This window comes from Girardinichthys multiradiatus, chromosome 4, assembly GCF_021462225.1.
Source record: "Girardinichthys multiradiatus isolate DD_20200921_A chromosome 4, DD_fGirMul_XY1, whole genome shotgun sequence".
Taxonomy (NCBI): Eukaryota; Metazoa; Chordata; class Actinopteri; order Cyprinodontiformes; family Goodeidae; genus Girardinichthys; species Girardinichthys multiradiatus.
In genome coordinates this window covers 886,506-902,095 of record NC_061797.1, presented here as the reverse complement: position 1 = coordinate 902,095, position 15,590 = coordinate 886,506, and the positions used below count along the sequence as shown (strand labels likewise).

The 15,590-nt window shown below is 43.3% G+C and overlaps 1 protein-coding gene across 3 annotated transcripts in view; it reads left to right on the top strand.

The window, feature by feature from the left end:
- ccdc102a (coiled-coil domain containing 102A) overlaps nt 1-11,400 on the top strand; it is a 99,518-nt gene extending 88,118 nt beyond the window's left edge. For all 3 annotated transcript variants that reach the window (XM_047362979.1, XM_047362977.1, XM_047362976.1), the window contains one exon: nt 9,291-11,400. In XM_047362979.1, coding sequence (XP_047218935.1) covers nt 9,291-9,350 — 60 coding nt within the window. In that variant the 3' untranslated portion in view covers nt 9,351-11,400. The remainder of the gene's footprint in view (nt 1-9,290) is intronic.
- Nucleotides 11,401-15,590: the final 4,190 nt, after the last annotated feature.

Below are 15,590 nucleotides of genomic sequence, written 5' to 3'. Positions count from 1 at the left end.
GGCATTCATTCATAAAAAGGGTATAATAAGACAGGTGTGGCGTGACTTTTCTTCTGACGCCTCCAGAAGCAGCCCTTATTGAAGTGGACCATGGCCTGGAAAAGAAGGCATTGGGGCCACAGCATCGCGTGCATGAGAGCTACCCCGCTACACCTCAGCAACTGAAGGAGCGGAACGTGCTTTTGTTGTACAGTTCAGTCCATACGTGGTAGACAGGACACCTTCGCTTCCCTTAACTTGCCATCCAGGACAACCTTTCTCCAGCACGGTTCACGTAAGAGGTAGTGTTTTGTTTTTAAGATTAAGACAACTTTATTTAAAGGGTGGTTTTTAAACACAAATCGGCCATACTGTGTCGTCAGCACTTATGCATTTTGATCCTTTTATTTCTGGTATTTTAAAGATACATGTTCCACTTTAAAGAGCTATAGGCTTTCCTTTTTGTTAGCTAAAAATGCTAACATCTTAGGTAACACTTGACTCGTCTTCAACTTATGGATCCATTAGGAATCACTTATCGAGAAAGGTTGTTCGTTTCCAATCTAGAAAAAAAAATATTTCCCTGAATTTTATTTTACTATATGTGACAGCAAATTAAACACCATTAAGACTCATTTATCCAGAAAGGTTGGTTCTTATTCAAAATATTTCCTTAAATATTATTTTAATATTTCCTTAATAATATTTAAATAAATATTATTGTACTAAATAAAGACAGCTGATTAAACACCATTGAGAATTAGTCATCCAGAGGGTTGGTTTTATTCAGCAAATAATTCTTTAAAATATTTTATTAAAATAATGTTTTATCTGATGTTGCAGTGTGAATGGTTGTTTGAAGGTATACCAATTATGATCTAAGTTAGTGCCAAGACTAACTCATTTCTAGCTTCCTCAAGATAATGCTTGGTTCTCAAAAATAAATAACATTACATCATAATGACGTGGGAACAAGCCTGATCTTGTGCGGGAGGTCGAGAGATATCGACTACAAATAGTCGGACTCGCCTCCACGCACAGCATGGGCTCTGGAACCCATCTCCTCGAGAGGGGCTGGACTCTCTTCTACTCTAGAGTGGCCCACGGGGAGAAGCGGTGGGCTGGGGTGGATTTGCTTGATGCCCCCCAGCTCAGCCGTCTCGTGTTGGGGTTTACCCCAGTGGATGAGAGGGTTGCATCCCTGAGCCTTCGGGTTGGGGACAGGTCTCTGACTGTAATTTCGGCCTATGGGCCAAGTGGTAGTGCGGAGTACCCGGCCTTCTTGGCGTCCCTGTCAGGGGTGCTGGATGATGCCCCTCCTGGGGACTCCATTTTTCTTCTGGGGGACTTCAACGCCCACATGGGAAACGACAGTGACACCTGGAGAGGCGTGATCGGGAGGAATGGCCTCCCCGATCTGAATACGAGTGGTGTTTTGTTATTGGACTTCTGTGCTAGTCATGGATTGTCCATAATGAACACCATGTTCAAACATAAGGGTGTCCATCAGTGCACTTGGCACCAGGACACCCTAGGCAGGAGGTCAATGATTGACTTTGTTGTTGTATCATCAGACCTTTGCCCGCATGTTTTGGACACTCTGGTGAAGAGAGTGGCTGAGCTGTCCACTGATCACCACCTGGTGGTGAGTTGGATCAGCTGGAGGAGGAGAAAGCCTGACAGACTTGGCAGGCCCAAGCGCATAGTGAGGGTCTGGTTGGAACGTTTGGCGGAGCCCTTGGCCAGGGATGTATTCAACTCTCACCTCCGGGAGAGCTTTGACCAGATTCCATGGGATGTTGGAGACATAGACTCCAAGTGGACCATGTTCTCCGCATCTATTGTCGATGCTGCCGCCTGTAGCTGCAGCCGTAAGGTCTGCGGTGCCTGTTGCTGCGGCAATCCCCGAACCCGGTGGTGGACACCGGCAGTAAGGGACACTGTCAAGCTGAAGAAGGAGTCCTACCGGCTGTGGTTGGCTTGTGGGACTCCTGAGGCGGCTGACGGGTACCGTGAGCTCAAGCGTGCTGCGGCCCAGGTGGTGGCAGATGCAAAAACTCAGGCCTGGAAGGAGTTTGGTGAGGCCATGGAGAAGGAGTAACGGTTGGCCTCGAAGCAATTCTGGCAAACCATCCGATGCCTCAGGAGGGGGAAGCAGTGCTTTGCCAACACTGTTTACAGTGGGGGTGGGGAGCTGCTGACCTCGACTTGGGACAATATCGGGCTGTGGAAGGTGTACTTCCAGGATCTCCTCAATCCTGCCATCACGCATTCCCTGGTGGAAACAGAGGCTGGGATCTCGGAGTTGGACTCCTTCATCACCCAGGCTGAAGTCACCGAGGTGGTTAAAAAGCTCCGCGGTGGCAGGGCTTCGGGGGTGGATGAGATCCACCCTGAGTACCTCAAATCTCTGGATGTTGTAGTGCTGTCATGGTTGACACACCTCTTCAACATTGCGTGGCAGTCGGGGACAGTGCCTCTGGACTGGCAGACTGGGGTAGTGGTCCCCCTTCATAAGAAGGGTGACCGGAGGGTGTGTTCCAACTACAGGGGGATCACACTCCTCAGCCTCCCTGGTAAGGCCTACGCCAGGGTATTGGCGAGGAAAGTCCGGCCGATAGTCGAACCTCGGCTTCAGGAGGAGCAGTGTGGTTTTCGTCCCGGCCGTGGAACACTGGACCAGCTTAATACTACAGGATACTCGAGGGTTCATGGGAGTTTGCCCAACCGGTCCACCTGTGTTTTGTGGACCTGAAGAAAGCATTTGACTGTGTCCCTCGTGATGCCCTGTGGGGGTTGCTCCAGGAGTATGGAATTGGGGGCCCTTTATTAGATGCCATCCGGTCCCTGTTCAAGCACAGCGGGAGTTTGGTTGGCATGTTGGACTCCGGCAGGGCTGCCCTTTGTCACCGGTCCTGTTCATAACTTTTATGGACAGGATTTCTAGGTGCAGCCAAGGGCCGGAGGGGGTCTGGTTTTGGGACGAGTGGATTTCGTCTTTTCTTTTTGCAGATGACGTGGTCCTGCTAGCCCCCTCTAGCCAAAGCCTACAGCATGCACTGGGGCGGTTTGCAGCCGAGTGTGAAGCGGCTAGGATGAACATCAGCTCCTCCAAGTCCGAGGCCATGGTTCTCGACCAGAAAAGGGTGGCTTGTCCTCTTCAGGTTGGAGGGGAGTTCCTGCCTCAAGTGGAGTAGTTGAAGTATCTCGGCGTCTTGTTCACGAGTGAGGGAAGAATGGAGCGGGAGATCGACAGACGGATCGGTGCAGCTGCCGCAGTAATGGGGGCGTGGTGCCTGTCTGTTGTGGTGAAGAGAGAGCTGAGTCGAAAAGCAAAGCTCTTGATTTACTGGTCAGTCGTCGTTCCTACCCTCACCTATGGCCATGAACTTTGGGTCATGACCGAAAGAACGAGATCCCGGATACAAGTGGCTGAAATGAGCTTCCTCCGTAGGGTGGCCGGCCACTCCCTTAGAGATAGGGTGAGGAGCTCGGCCATCCAGGAGGGGCTCGAAGTAGAGCCGCTGCTCCTCCACATCGAGAGGAGCCAGTTGAGGTGGCTAGGGCATCTATACCGGATGCCTCCTGGACGCCTTCCTTGGGAGGTGTTTCAGCCACGTCCCACCAGGAGGAGGCCCTGGGGACGGCCCAGGACACGCTGGAGGGACTATGTCTCTCGACTGGCCTGGGAACGCCTTGGGCTCCCCCCGGAGGAGCTGGAGGAGGTGTCTGGGGAGAGGGACGTCTGGGCATCTCTGCTGCCGCCGCGACCCGGTTCCGGATAAAGCGGAAGACGACGAGTAATGTTGCGTCACTTTATTGGCCATTGTATATAGTTGGTCTTCCTCATCTTTTTGTTATACTTGGTAGTTTAGTTGCACAGTTCTAGTATAGTAAAGAGTTTGCTGATTTGAAATATGTTTGACTTTGAGTTGACTTATTTTTGTTAAATAATTCTTGTATATTAAGAAATTGTGTAAATTTGTTCCCTGTGTGTGCAGAGTTTTGCTGTTCAGTAATGTCAGAGCTTGGCTCACCCCTTTCACTATTGTCCTAATACCACTGCCTTATTGGGCTGGTATTCACTGGACAACACTTAACAGGCTGAATTATTATTTAATAAAATATTAATATTATATATTAAATAATATATTCATAGTAATGTCAGGAGCGCTGAGGCGGAGGGTCCCAGAATGCAGACGGCCGAATATCTTTACCGTATGTAAAAACGGTTTGTTTTTGGCAAGGTAAATCATTCACAAAAGGAAGGCCGGAACAAAAACATGACAAGCATGGAGGACAAACAGAAGTGTGATCCGTAATGTTTCCATGATGACTAACAGAATGATTGTGAATATAAAGAGCATGGAACAGGTGAAACAGGGAGACTGATTGCTTAGTGCAGATGAACTGAATGAAGTTGATTACCATGGCTGACAGAGACCGGGAGAACAAGAAATGACTGGAGCAAAACATTAATCCAATAATACAAACTAATAGGGAGAAAACCTAACGTGCAGAACATAAACTAGAAAACAATACTAAGAAACTAAAACACGTCCAGGAAAATAATAAACAGAAGCATGAATCAGGACATAACTGGAAATAAGAATAACAAAAACCCAAAAACATCCACAAATCATGCCAAGTAATAATTACAACAATGATGAACTGTTGGCTGATGGCTAAATTAAATGAGCTAAACTCTTAACTGCAGGGCAAAGACAAAGAGTTGCCACATATGATAAGCACTGTTGGTACATTCAAAGCCAAAGTGGGTCTGTGGAACACACAGCTGAGAAAGGGGAGACTGTCACACTTCCCAAACTTAGAAGGCCTGGAGTGGACATGGAAATAATTGAACTGCAAATGGACTTAAACTGCAGTTGAGGGGAATGGACAAGAATGTCTGAGAACTTGTAAGCAGAGAAAAATGTCCTCTTCTCTCCTCTTGTGCAGTGAAAATGTTGGTGGCCACTGCTGTTAATGATTGTCAGTCACAGAGGAAGTCAGGAAAATGGATTGTCCATGGAAGATCCGGAGATAAACCTCTTTTCATCAGTGGAGTTTCTGTAAAACACTATTAAGATAATAAAAAACTATTACACTTGCTTCTTTAACACAGTAGCTGACATGTCTGCAAAGAACAAATCTGGTAGTCTTATTTGTGTTGTTTTAATTAAGATTAATTGTTACATGCTTGAAAAAATATTAGCATTAGCCAATGCTCGGTCATTGTCCTGACCTGCTTTCCTCAGTTCCTTAGGTGTTTTTCATACAATACGTCTGTAGCAGATGGTTACATCAGCTGCTTAAATATCTCTATTTAACAGTAAACATTAACATAACAGTAACTTTTAGTGTAATTGCAAACATTCAACAAAAGACAGTTTTAAATGTTATCTGGACCACAAGAGGACTTGTCTAGTTACAGTATTTTATCAGGACCAGGAGGGTGATAAATTAACCGAATGAACCGAGACAAGATGTTCTTGTGAGATTGGCGTGTAAGTATACAATATGGTGCCGTACTGATGAACCAAAACCTCTCCAGCTAAGGTTAAAAACAAGCAAATAAAGCCACTAAAATATAGTACAATATAAGTTATTATCCATTGTATTCTTTTCCTCACCATCGACAACCTGGACAAGGAAACTGTTGACAGTCTGTAGAACTATATTGATGAGTATTTTCAGATTTTCCCGGGTCGTTCCATGGGCCTCTTACCTGTGGGACGTGCCTGGAACACCTCCCGGGGGAAGGGCCCAGGAGGCATCTGAAACAGATGCCTGAGCCACCTCTATTTCTCTTCCTAAAGTGATTATCAGTGCTGATAGATAACTTGATCAATTCCTCAAGGGATTGGGGAAAGTATCATTTATACCTGCATGAAAGTTAATCTTTTACTTCTTCCTGAGTGATTTGAGAAAAGCTCCTTTAGGAGCAGGTGAGTTCCATCCTGATTCAGCTGCTAAGGCATGAAACTTAATGAAACTATTTTAGCCCCAGATCTATTCCCTTGCCATAGTGCCCAGAGCCTTTTTGCAGATTCTGCTTCATTGATTTTTCGAGAGGTCTGCTTAAACATTTTAAAAAATTCATCATAGTTGTATAAATGAACGATGCTCTTAGTGTTTAATGTATCCAAGGACTGAGCAAGTGAGTTGTGCTGTTTGATCGGTGTCCGGAGCTGAGAATCGTGATGGAGTACGCCTCGGTCAGAAAAGGCCGTCGATAGTTGGCTAGATAGTTCTTTAATCGCGTTTATTGTGAGACCGTTGTGCAGGCAGCAAATATGGACAACAGATGACAGTTTATTTATTGAAATGACAAGAAAAGAGAATGTTTCTGTTGGGCTCAGGATTGGGTTGGAGGGTGTGCACTGGGGGCTAGAGGTAGGTGATTATTGCAGGGAATGATATGTTAGAATATGTGATGAGTTTTGGTGGAGCCTTGCTGTGGACAGAGAGCCAGAGGATGCATGTTGTTTGGTTTTTTACACATAAACACAGAGTGAGCCTCTCTTTCAGCTCTCATGTTTCAGTTTGCGGCTTCAGGAAGATTATCATTACTGATCCACCGCTGCTCTTGCAGATGTGTGTGCCGATTCTCCTCACTAATAACTGAAAGCATTAACAAATTAGTTCATGTGGAAGAGATCTGAGTAAGCAGGTGCTGTTTCCTTTGTTTCTTTGCCACTGTATATGTTTTGGCCTCTTTTCTTTGACAAATGATGATGAAGAATCATCTGCTATAATGTACTGATAAAATAATGTTTGGAAATGGACTCCACAAATAATATAATCCAGGTAGAGGTTACTCATAGTTACATTGGTAATTTCTCACATGTTATAGAAAAGGCAAGTTTTTGTGTTACACATTTAAGCAGCAAGATGATTCAAAGTGCTTTACATGATGAAAAATGTACATTGTAGTAACAAAAAAAGCGCATTGCAGTGACATGATAAAGTAATGATAAAGTTGGACTACAGACTAAAATTAATGATGTTTGACTCAGTAGTTTAAAGGGAACAATCAAAGCAACTCTTGATTTAAACTTGATTTAAAAGAACTCAGGTAATAAGCTGGAAGTTTGTTTCAGATTAGTGCAGCATAAGAACTAAGTGCTGCTTCTCCATGTTTGGTTCTGATTCTGGGGATTTCAGAGTAGACTTGAACCAGAAAACCCGAGTGGTCTGGAAGGTTGATACAACAGCAATAGACCTTTAATGTATTTTAGTTCAAAGCCACTCAGTGATTGTATTTTAAAGTGTTATCTCTAAGATCCAGGGAACCAGTAGAAGGACTTTAGAACTGGATTGATGTGCTCTACTCTCTCAGTTCTAGTGAGGACGCAGGCAGCTGTGTTTTGGATCAGCTGCAGATGTCTGATTCTCCTCACCAAGTAGAACAGGGAGTCCTTGGAGTACAAAGGTGTGCATCACCGTCAAATCCGTTTTCTAGAAGTGGATGAACAAATTAGGCAGTAGACAGTGGACAGTCACTGGCGTTCACTTTGCAGCAATCCCTCATACTGAGCATGCATGTAGCGACAGTGGAGAGGAAAACCTTCTTTTTAACAGGAAGAAACCTCCAGCAGAACCAGGCTCAGTGTGAGCGGCCATCTGCCATGACCGACTGGGGGTTTGAGAGAACAGAGCAGAGACACAAAGAGAACAAAGAAGCACTGATCCAGGAGTCCTTTCTATGGGAAGGAAAAGTAAATGTTAATGGATGTAGCTCTTTTAGGGGCTTCATCCAGGAAAGAAAGACAGCTAAGCTGATGAACTATGAGCCAGTTTTCAAGTATAGAGGATGAAAGAAAGCACATGCAGTTAGTCACAGTAGAAGTAGAGACAAAAGAAGGAAATCCTAGAAACCTGTTTAATATGGGATTTAAATGACATGTCCTGGTCAAAAGAACACTAAGGTGTTTTTACTTTATTACCAGAGGTCGATTTAGTGCCATCCACATTGATTGACTATGCATAAATGACCTCCACTTTTTATTGTGCTTAAGTAATCTTATTTTAAAATGTTTTTTTTTTATATGTTATTATTACTACTTGTTTTTGCTCATTTACCTTGTTCTTCTTTGATTGCAAATTTTTCCATAACTGCACCCTACTTGTGTGTTACTAAGAGCTGTTGTAATAAGTTGATTTCTCCATTGTGAGATTAATGAAGTGTATGTTATCTTAAGCGGTTTCTTTTTCAAAGGCTTCGGTCCAAAGACGACAACTTCTGTCTTGTCGGAATTTAGAAGCAGAAAATTTAAAGTCATCCAAGTTTTTATGTCTTAAAGACATGTTTGTAGTCTATCTAACTGGTTGGGCTCATCAGGATTTATGGATAAGTAAAGCTGAGTATCATCAGCGTAACAGTGAAAATGTATCCTATGCTTCCTGATAATTTGACCTATTGGAAGCATATATATAGTAAAGAGAATTCGCCCAAGTACTGAACCCTGTGGTACTCCACAATTAACCCTGGAGTTTAAAGATGATTTATTATTTACATGAACAAACTGGAATCTATCAGACAGATAAGATTTAAACCAGCCTAGCGCTCTTCCCCTGATCCCTACAGCATATTCCAGCCTTTCTAAGAGAATATTATGGTCGACTGGATCAAATGCAGCACTGAGATCTAACAGAACCAGAACAGACACAAGTCCATTATCTGAGGCCATAAAAATATCATTAGTGACTTTCAGCAGAGCTGTTTCAGTGCTATGATGAGCTCTGAAGCCTGACTGATACTCTTCAAACAGGTCATTGCTGTGTAAATGCTCACACATTTGATTAGCAACTATTTTCTCAAGAATTTTAGATAAGAATGGAAGATTCTCCTGTCACATCAGCATGTGATAGGAGGAAGCTAGAATGGAACCCACAACTTTCAAGACAAGTACTCCTCCCACTGTGCCACCGAAAAGATTAATGAACAAGTGCAGCTTTATTATGAATCAGGCCATGTTGAAAGGATCCAAGTAAAGTGAAGTGTTTGTTTTTGCCTTATCTCCAGAAGACAGCAGTTTTTCTTAAGTTAGATAGTAACACAGAAAACAGCTACAAACTAAAGTGTAAAGCTTTATAATGTGTTTTTGTAGTGCTGGCTCACACTGGCATGAAACTTTCGGTTTGAGTTGCTTAATTAGGCTGATAATTGCTCTGTCAGCAGCCACAGTTTGACCTGTTCATCCAAAAATCCCTATGAGGTGTAGTACACATGATTCGTAAACACATATCTCGCTCACATAATGTGACCGAGATATGACAGTTAACATATATCTCTCCTCCTTCACCAGGCTCAGGCGACAGCAGCAGAATCCTGGTCTGTTTGGAAAAATACGATCTGCTCGGTTTAGTCCTGATAACCCAGATGGTCCAAGAAGTGACCTTGATGAGGAAGAGGAGGACCTGCAGCTCCAGATTCCATGACACGTGCCCATCCACAAATGAAAGCAATGCTGCGAAAACAGTAGTCACATGAAGAATGTGAACTATAGGAAATGTTTTGCAGAAATTGTGAAATTTTGCTTGAGGTAATAATATCTCAGTACCTTCCTCTAGATTCATATCCAACAGACAAATTTCAGTTTCTTATCCAAGTTATACATTCATGCAGCCTCCTCAGGATGCCCTTAATAGCTGATCATGAATTACTCAACAAACAAACAGAGCGATGGTCATCAAATCAAAAAATAATCAGCATGACTTCTTTTGAACGACACACTTGCTAAAGCTCATTTATTATTTGATATGTTTACAAAAACAAGCAGATGAGATCCAGCTACTGCAGTGCAACACATTGTGTCAACAGTGCAGTAATCTGTAGGATATGTGTTCCAATGGTTTGCTGAAAAATTCTACAGAGCTACATCATCATAAGCCAGTATGTGTCATCGGTTTTCATTTGACCTCAAATGCACAAATACTGCAGCTTCCTTATTTAAATAATGCTACTGTACAAACAAGCCCCAAGCCTTCATTTACATGAGTAGTATTAATATGTCGCCCTTTGCTGTCAGGTGTGAATTTCTGTCTGCAGTCTCAAGTGTTTAATTATAATCTTTGATTCATCCTTGGGTTCAACTTGCTTTTCAGATGGTATTAAAAGCTTCAGTCTGAAACTAATAGGAAAACTTTGAGTATAGTCCATCAACACCACACAGCATTCGGCCAAAAGCATAAGGAATCACTGCTCTTTACTATGTTTATTCTGACTTTATAATTATCAATTAATTCAACATAGTATATTTGAAATACATACCCCAAAAGAGTAAAAAATGCATGTAATCATAAGTTATTTTGTTTCTCGTTAAGAGGGAAAAGGATCTGTTGGAAAGTTGTGAATTGCATTTTGAAAAACTGTACAAATCTGAACCTGCAAATGAGACTGCAGTTCAAGGTGTGAGCTAAAAATGAAAAATTGAGAGAGACACTGTTATAAAAAAAAACCTATCCATCAGTGAGATATCTTTTGGATTTCTGGGAAGGAGAATATCCTGATCTGATCAAATCAGCTATAACACAAATTTGCTTCTTGGCAAATCCCAAGAGCCTCAACATGGAGAAAGCTACGTGGATAATGTTTAAATAAACGTGTTTCTTTGTCACTGTCCACTTCAATTTACCTATCAGTCAGTATGTAAGGAATGTTTACCAATAGATTAAAGCGAAAATTTGTTCACACAGCAGCCCAGTTATGTTACTTGAGAACTAACTGAATTTTAGAAGCTGTCTGGTTCATTTCTGCAGGTCTTTACTATTCACAAATTATACCCCAAAATATCTGTAATGTAATTTTCTTCTGTTGAAACATTTCTGTGTGCTTCTCTCTGGTAAACTTCAGTGCCATAATGGTTAAAGTGGAAGAAAGCTAAAACTGTCTTTGAAACTTCTGAATGTATTATTCAGTCTGTGACTTTCAGATCAATAATATCATTCGGACATGCAAATGTGTTTGTTTCTTAATTGTTGAGGCTAATCTTTAAGGATTTACAATCTTTCAAAAACTGTATTTTTTTCTGCCAAAATTCCTAAAGCTTACATCAAGCAAGAGAGTAAAGCTATCATGAGAGAAAGAAACACACACAGTAAGGTGCAGGCCAATATATTTGTACTTGCTTAATATTGATAAATGTAATGCTGAAACAACAGGTATTAAACAGGAGGACATGTTTGAGATTGCAGGACTAAATCTCTGCTGAGCTAAATGTTTAGCTCCAATATTGAACAACTCTATTCAGTCACTTTGCCTCAGGCTCATCTCTGATGCTGGAAGAGGACACATATTTGTAACGATCAACATTTTGTATTTCTATTTATGGTGTTGTTATAAACTTGTTTTTATAAAAGTTGTGTACCACAGTCATTTGTATTAGCTCTATAAATGTCAACTGTACATACAAAGAAGCATGTGTCTGTCCTTTTTTCATTTCTGTAAGATTTTTTCCAGAAAATGTCAGAGATTTATATGCCTTAGTTGTGAAACTGACCATCATTTTTATTAAAGCAGAAATCCCCTTATTACAAATACTGACTAATACAGATAATAAACTTGAAAATTACTGGAGTTTTAAGATAGTAATGTTACTTATCTCTCTGCTGAAGGTAAGTTGAATGTTGATGAAGTTCCCTGACTCTGGAAAAAGCTTGGAAAAAGAAACTAGTTTTTCAATAGTATTGCAGTCCAAGGTGATGATGGACTGGCAATCATTGGGACATAAGTCCCAAGCAGTAGGTTGTGTCAGGTCACATGTAACCTGGACACTAGTCACACTACCCTAACCAGTTAAATGTAGGAGTAGATCAAATCAGAGAGAGATAAAAAGTGGATGTACAAACATGAAAGGACTAACCTTAGAGTAGGTTGCCTTGCAATAAATTCTGCAGAGTATTTTCTGTTCCATTCTTCATTTTGTTATAAAAAATGGTAAATGGACACACCATACACTGTTATGCAGATCTATAGACAACTTGGGTTAATGTCCAGTTTAAGAAATACATTGACATGGAGCAGGAGGAAGCTGGAATTAAACCCACAACTTTCCATTTGCAAGATGACTACCAAGTGAGGCGCAGTCACAAGCCTCACAACGGAAGATGGCCAATCGGCTGATCTTATCTAGTATATTTTTGCTCACATGTACAAATATAAGTACTTCCTGTAGCAAGTAACATTCAAATAATAAATGATCAGTTGGCAACATGGGGTTCAGTTTGTTTTGCCAAGGACACTTGACAGAGGGCAAAAATAAAGTTAATGTCAAACGTCCAACCTACAATTACTCTTCACTGAGCCACAGCAGCCAGATGATTAATAATACAACAGATAAAACTATTGACCATCTCAATGTTTTCTTTGGTAAATATATTTCTACTACCTCTATTGACCTAAAATTAAAAAAAGAAAAAGTGTGCAAAAGGACAGAAGGCCAGGAAACCAGCTGAAATCTGGCAGTTTTCAGAAAACATTTCTGCTGTGCAAGTGAGCATCAGCTGGTTGAATATTGTTGGCCTAATAAAAGTTTTCTCATTACTGAAGTATTGACACAAAAGTCCTACTAATACAAAATATACTAATGACAATGGTTACAGCCTCATTTCTAAACTGAAAATGAGCGCAATTGAAGCTATAATTCAGAAGTGGAAAGAACATTATTTCACCATAAACCAGTCATGGCCAGGTGCTTCTTATAAGATTTCAGACAGAGGAGTCAAACAAGTAATCATTAGTGTTGGTCAGGAGAAAGCACTGATCCACGATGGTCTCGTTGCACACTCAGGGCCTGATCTTGAAAGATCCCATATAGGGGCGCTAAATTGCTTGTACAAAAAAAGAAATTGCACGTACAATAAGTGTTGTACAATAAGTGCATCGGTTGGCAGAGTCCCCTGAAGACCTCTTGTATCCCACCGGCACGTCTTCCAGTGAGGAAGCGGAGCCTGGGGATCTTGGGGCAGGCTCTTTTATCTCCGGCGCTGAGGTCACCGAGGTGATTAAAAAGCTCCTCTGTGGTAAGGCCCTGGGGGTGGATGAGATTCGCCAGGAGTTCCATAAGGCTCTGGATGTTGTAGGGTTGTGTTGGCTAACGCGATCCCGTGGACATTGGGGCATCCCGTGGACAACGGGGGCAGTTCCACTGGATTGGCAGACAGGGGTGGTGGTCCCCCTTTCAAAATGGGGGACTGTAGAGTGTGTTCCAACTATAGGGGAGTCACACTCTTAAGCCTCCCTGGTAAGGTCTATTCGGGGGTTCTGGAGAGGAGGGTCCATCGGATAATCGAACCTTGGATTCAGGAAGAGTAGTGTGGTTTTTGTCCTGGCTGTGGAATACTGGACCAGCTCTACACCCTCAGCAGGGTCCTGGAGGGTGCATGGACGTTCGCCCAACCAGTCTACATGTGCTTTATGGACTTGGAGAAGGTGTTCGACCGTGTCCCTTGGGGAATCCTGTGGGGGGTTCTCTGGGAGTATGGGGTACCAAGCCCTTTGATACGGGCTGTTTGGTCCCTGTATGACCGGTGTCAGAGCTTGATCCGCATTGTCGGCAGTAAGGTGGACTCTTTTCCGGTAAGGGGTGGACTCCACCAAGGTTGCCCTTTGTCACCGATTCTGTTCATAACTTTTATGGACAGAATTTCTAGGCGCAGCCAAGGTGTTGAGGGAATCCGTTTTGGTGGCCTTAGGATTACATCTCTGCTTTGTGTGGATGATGTGGTCCTATTGGCTTCATCAGCTCATGATCTACAGCTCTCACTGGAGCAGTTCACCGCCGAGTGTGAAGCAGCTGGGATGAGAATCAGTGCCTCCAAGTCGGAGGCCATGGTCTCGAGCTGGAAAAGGATAGAGTGCCTCCTCCGGGTCGGGGTGGAGGTCCTGCCTCAAGTGCAGGAGTTCAAGTATCGGAGTCTTGTTCACGAATGAGGGAAAAATGCAGCGGTGATCAATAGACCGATCGGTGCTGTGTCAGTAGTGATGCGGGCGCTGAACTGGTCTGTGGTGATGAAGAGAGAGCTGAGTCAAAAAGTGAAGCTCTCAATTTACCGGTTGATCTACGTTCCTACCCTCATCTATGGTCATGAGCATTGGATCATGACCGAAAGAACAAGATCATGGTATTAGCCCAGACACTCCCTTAGAGATAGGGTGAGAAGTTCAGTCATCAGGGAGGGACGCAGAGTAGAACTGCTGTCTCTCCATGTCTAGAGGAGCCAGTTGAGGTGGCTCAGGTATCTGGTTAGGATGTCTCCTGGACGCCTCCTTGGTGAGGTGTTCCGGGCACATCCACCCAGGAGGAGGCCCAGAGGAAGACCCAAGACACGTTGGAGGGACTATGTTTCTCGGCTGGCCGGGAAACGCCTTGGGATTCCCCTGGACGAACTGGCCCAAGTGTCTGGGGAAAGGGAAGTCTGGGTCTCTCTGCTTAGGCTGCTGCCCCCACGACCCGATCCCGATAAGCAGAAGACAATGGATGGACGGATGAAATAAGTATTTTTAAAGATTGCACATGCAATTGATAACAGCTGCAAAAGGGGTGCAGACCACCCTATTTAAATGAGGAAACTGCACGTGCTATTGGCTGCCTGCTACTGCCCCCAGCAGAACTAGAGGAAAAGTGAACAAAAACTGTGTGGCTTGAAACATGCACAGGTTGTTGCGCTGCATCATTATAAATGATCTAGTTGCTGATTTTTTTTCCCTCCTGTTCCGTTCTGCACTTGCCTTTCTGGACTGTTACAATTAGTTGGGCCCGAGAAGGAACGCCTGCCTGCGCCTGCCTGCAAGGGCCTATTGAAATCGTAGGATTTTATTATATTATTTATTATTCCAGCGAGACAATTTGGGGACTTTGCCAAGCCCCTAGATGCACACGATTTTACCCAAAATTGTCCCCCCGCGTGAAATTTTTGTTCTTTGATGTTGCCGTCAGTGGGCGTGGCCAAACCTCTTAACCACACCCCCATACGTGAGCTAGGCCAAACCGTAAGTCATAGAGATCTGAAATTTGGCACACTGGTAGAGCTCCTCAAACCAAGAAAAATAGTCTCTTGGGGGTATGCCCTAAAACGCACAGGAGGTCGGCCATTTTGGATTAAAACCAAATATTTGGCCGTTTTTCCCTTCTACTCACCTCGAACTTTAACAAACTCCTCCTAGGGATTTTGAGCGGCTTCATATTTAAGGCATGCGCAATTAAAAGTTATCAAAATCATGAGTTTTCAGCCATGTTTAGGGGGCGTGGCCGGGGCACAAACTTGGCGTTCGCGCCCAAAGTGAAAAAGTGCAATAACTTTCACACCAAAGTTGGCATGAAGGAGGACAATCCTATGGGGTCATATGCTCACATCATCAAAGCCACACCCCCTGAGAACAGGAAATCACTTTTTTTTTTTAAAGAATTTTTTCAGCACTAGGGGCCTTTATTTTTGACAGTAGGCAGACAGGAAGGAGGGGCAAAGAGAGGGGGTGACATTCTGCAAAGGTCATAGGGTCCAGGACTTGAACCCAGGACGGCCGCTTCGAGGACTATAGGCTCTATAAGTGGTCGCACGCTAACCCCTACACCACCAGCGCTGCCAGGAAGTCACCTTTTTTTACT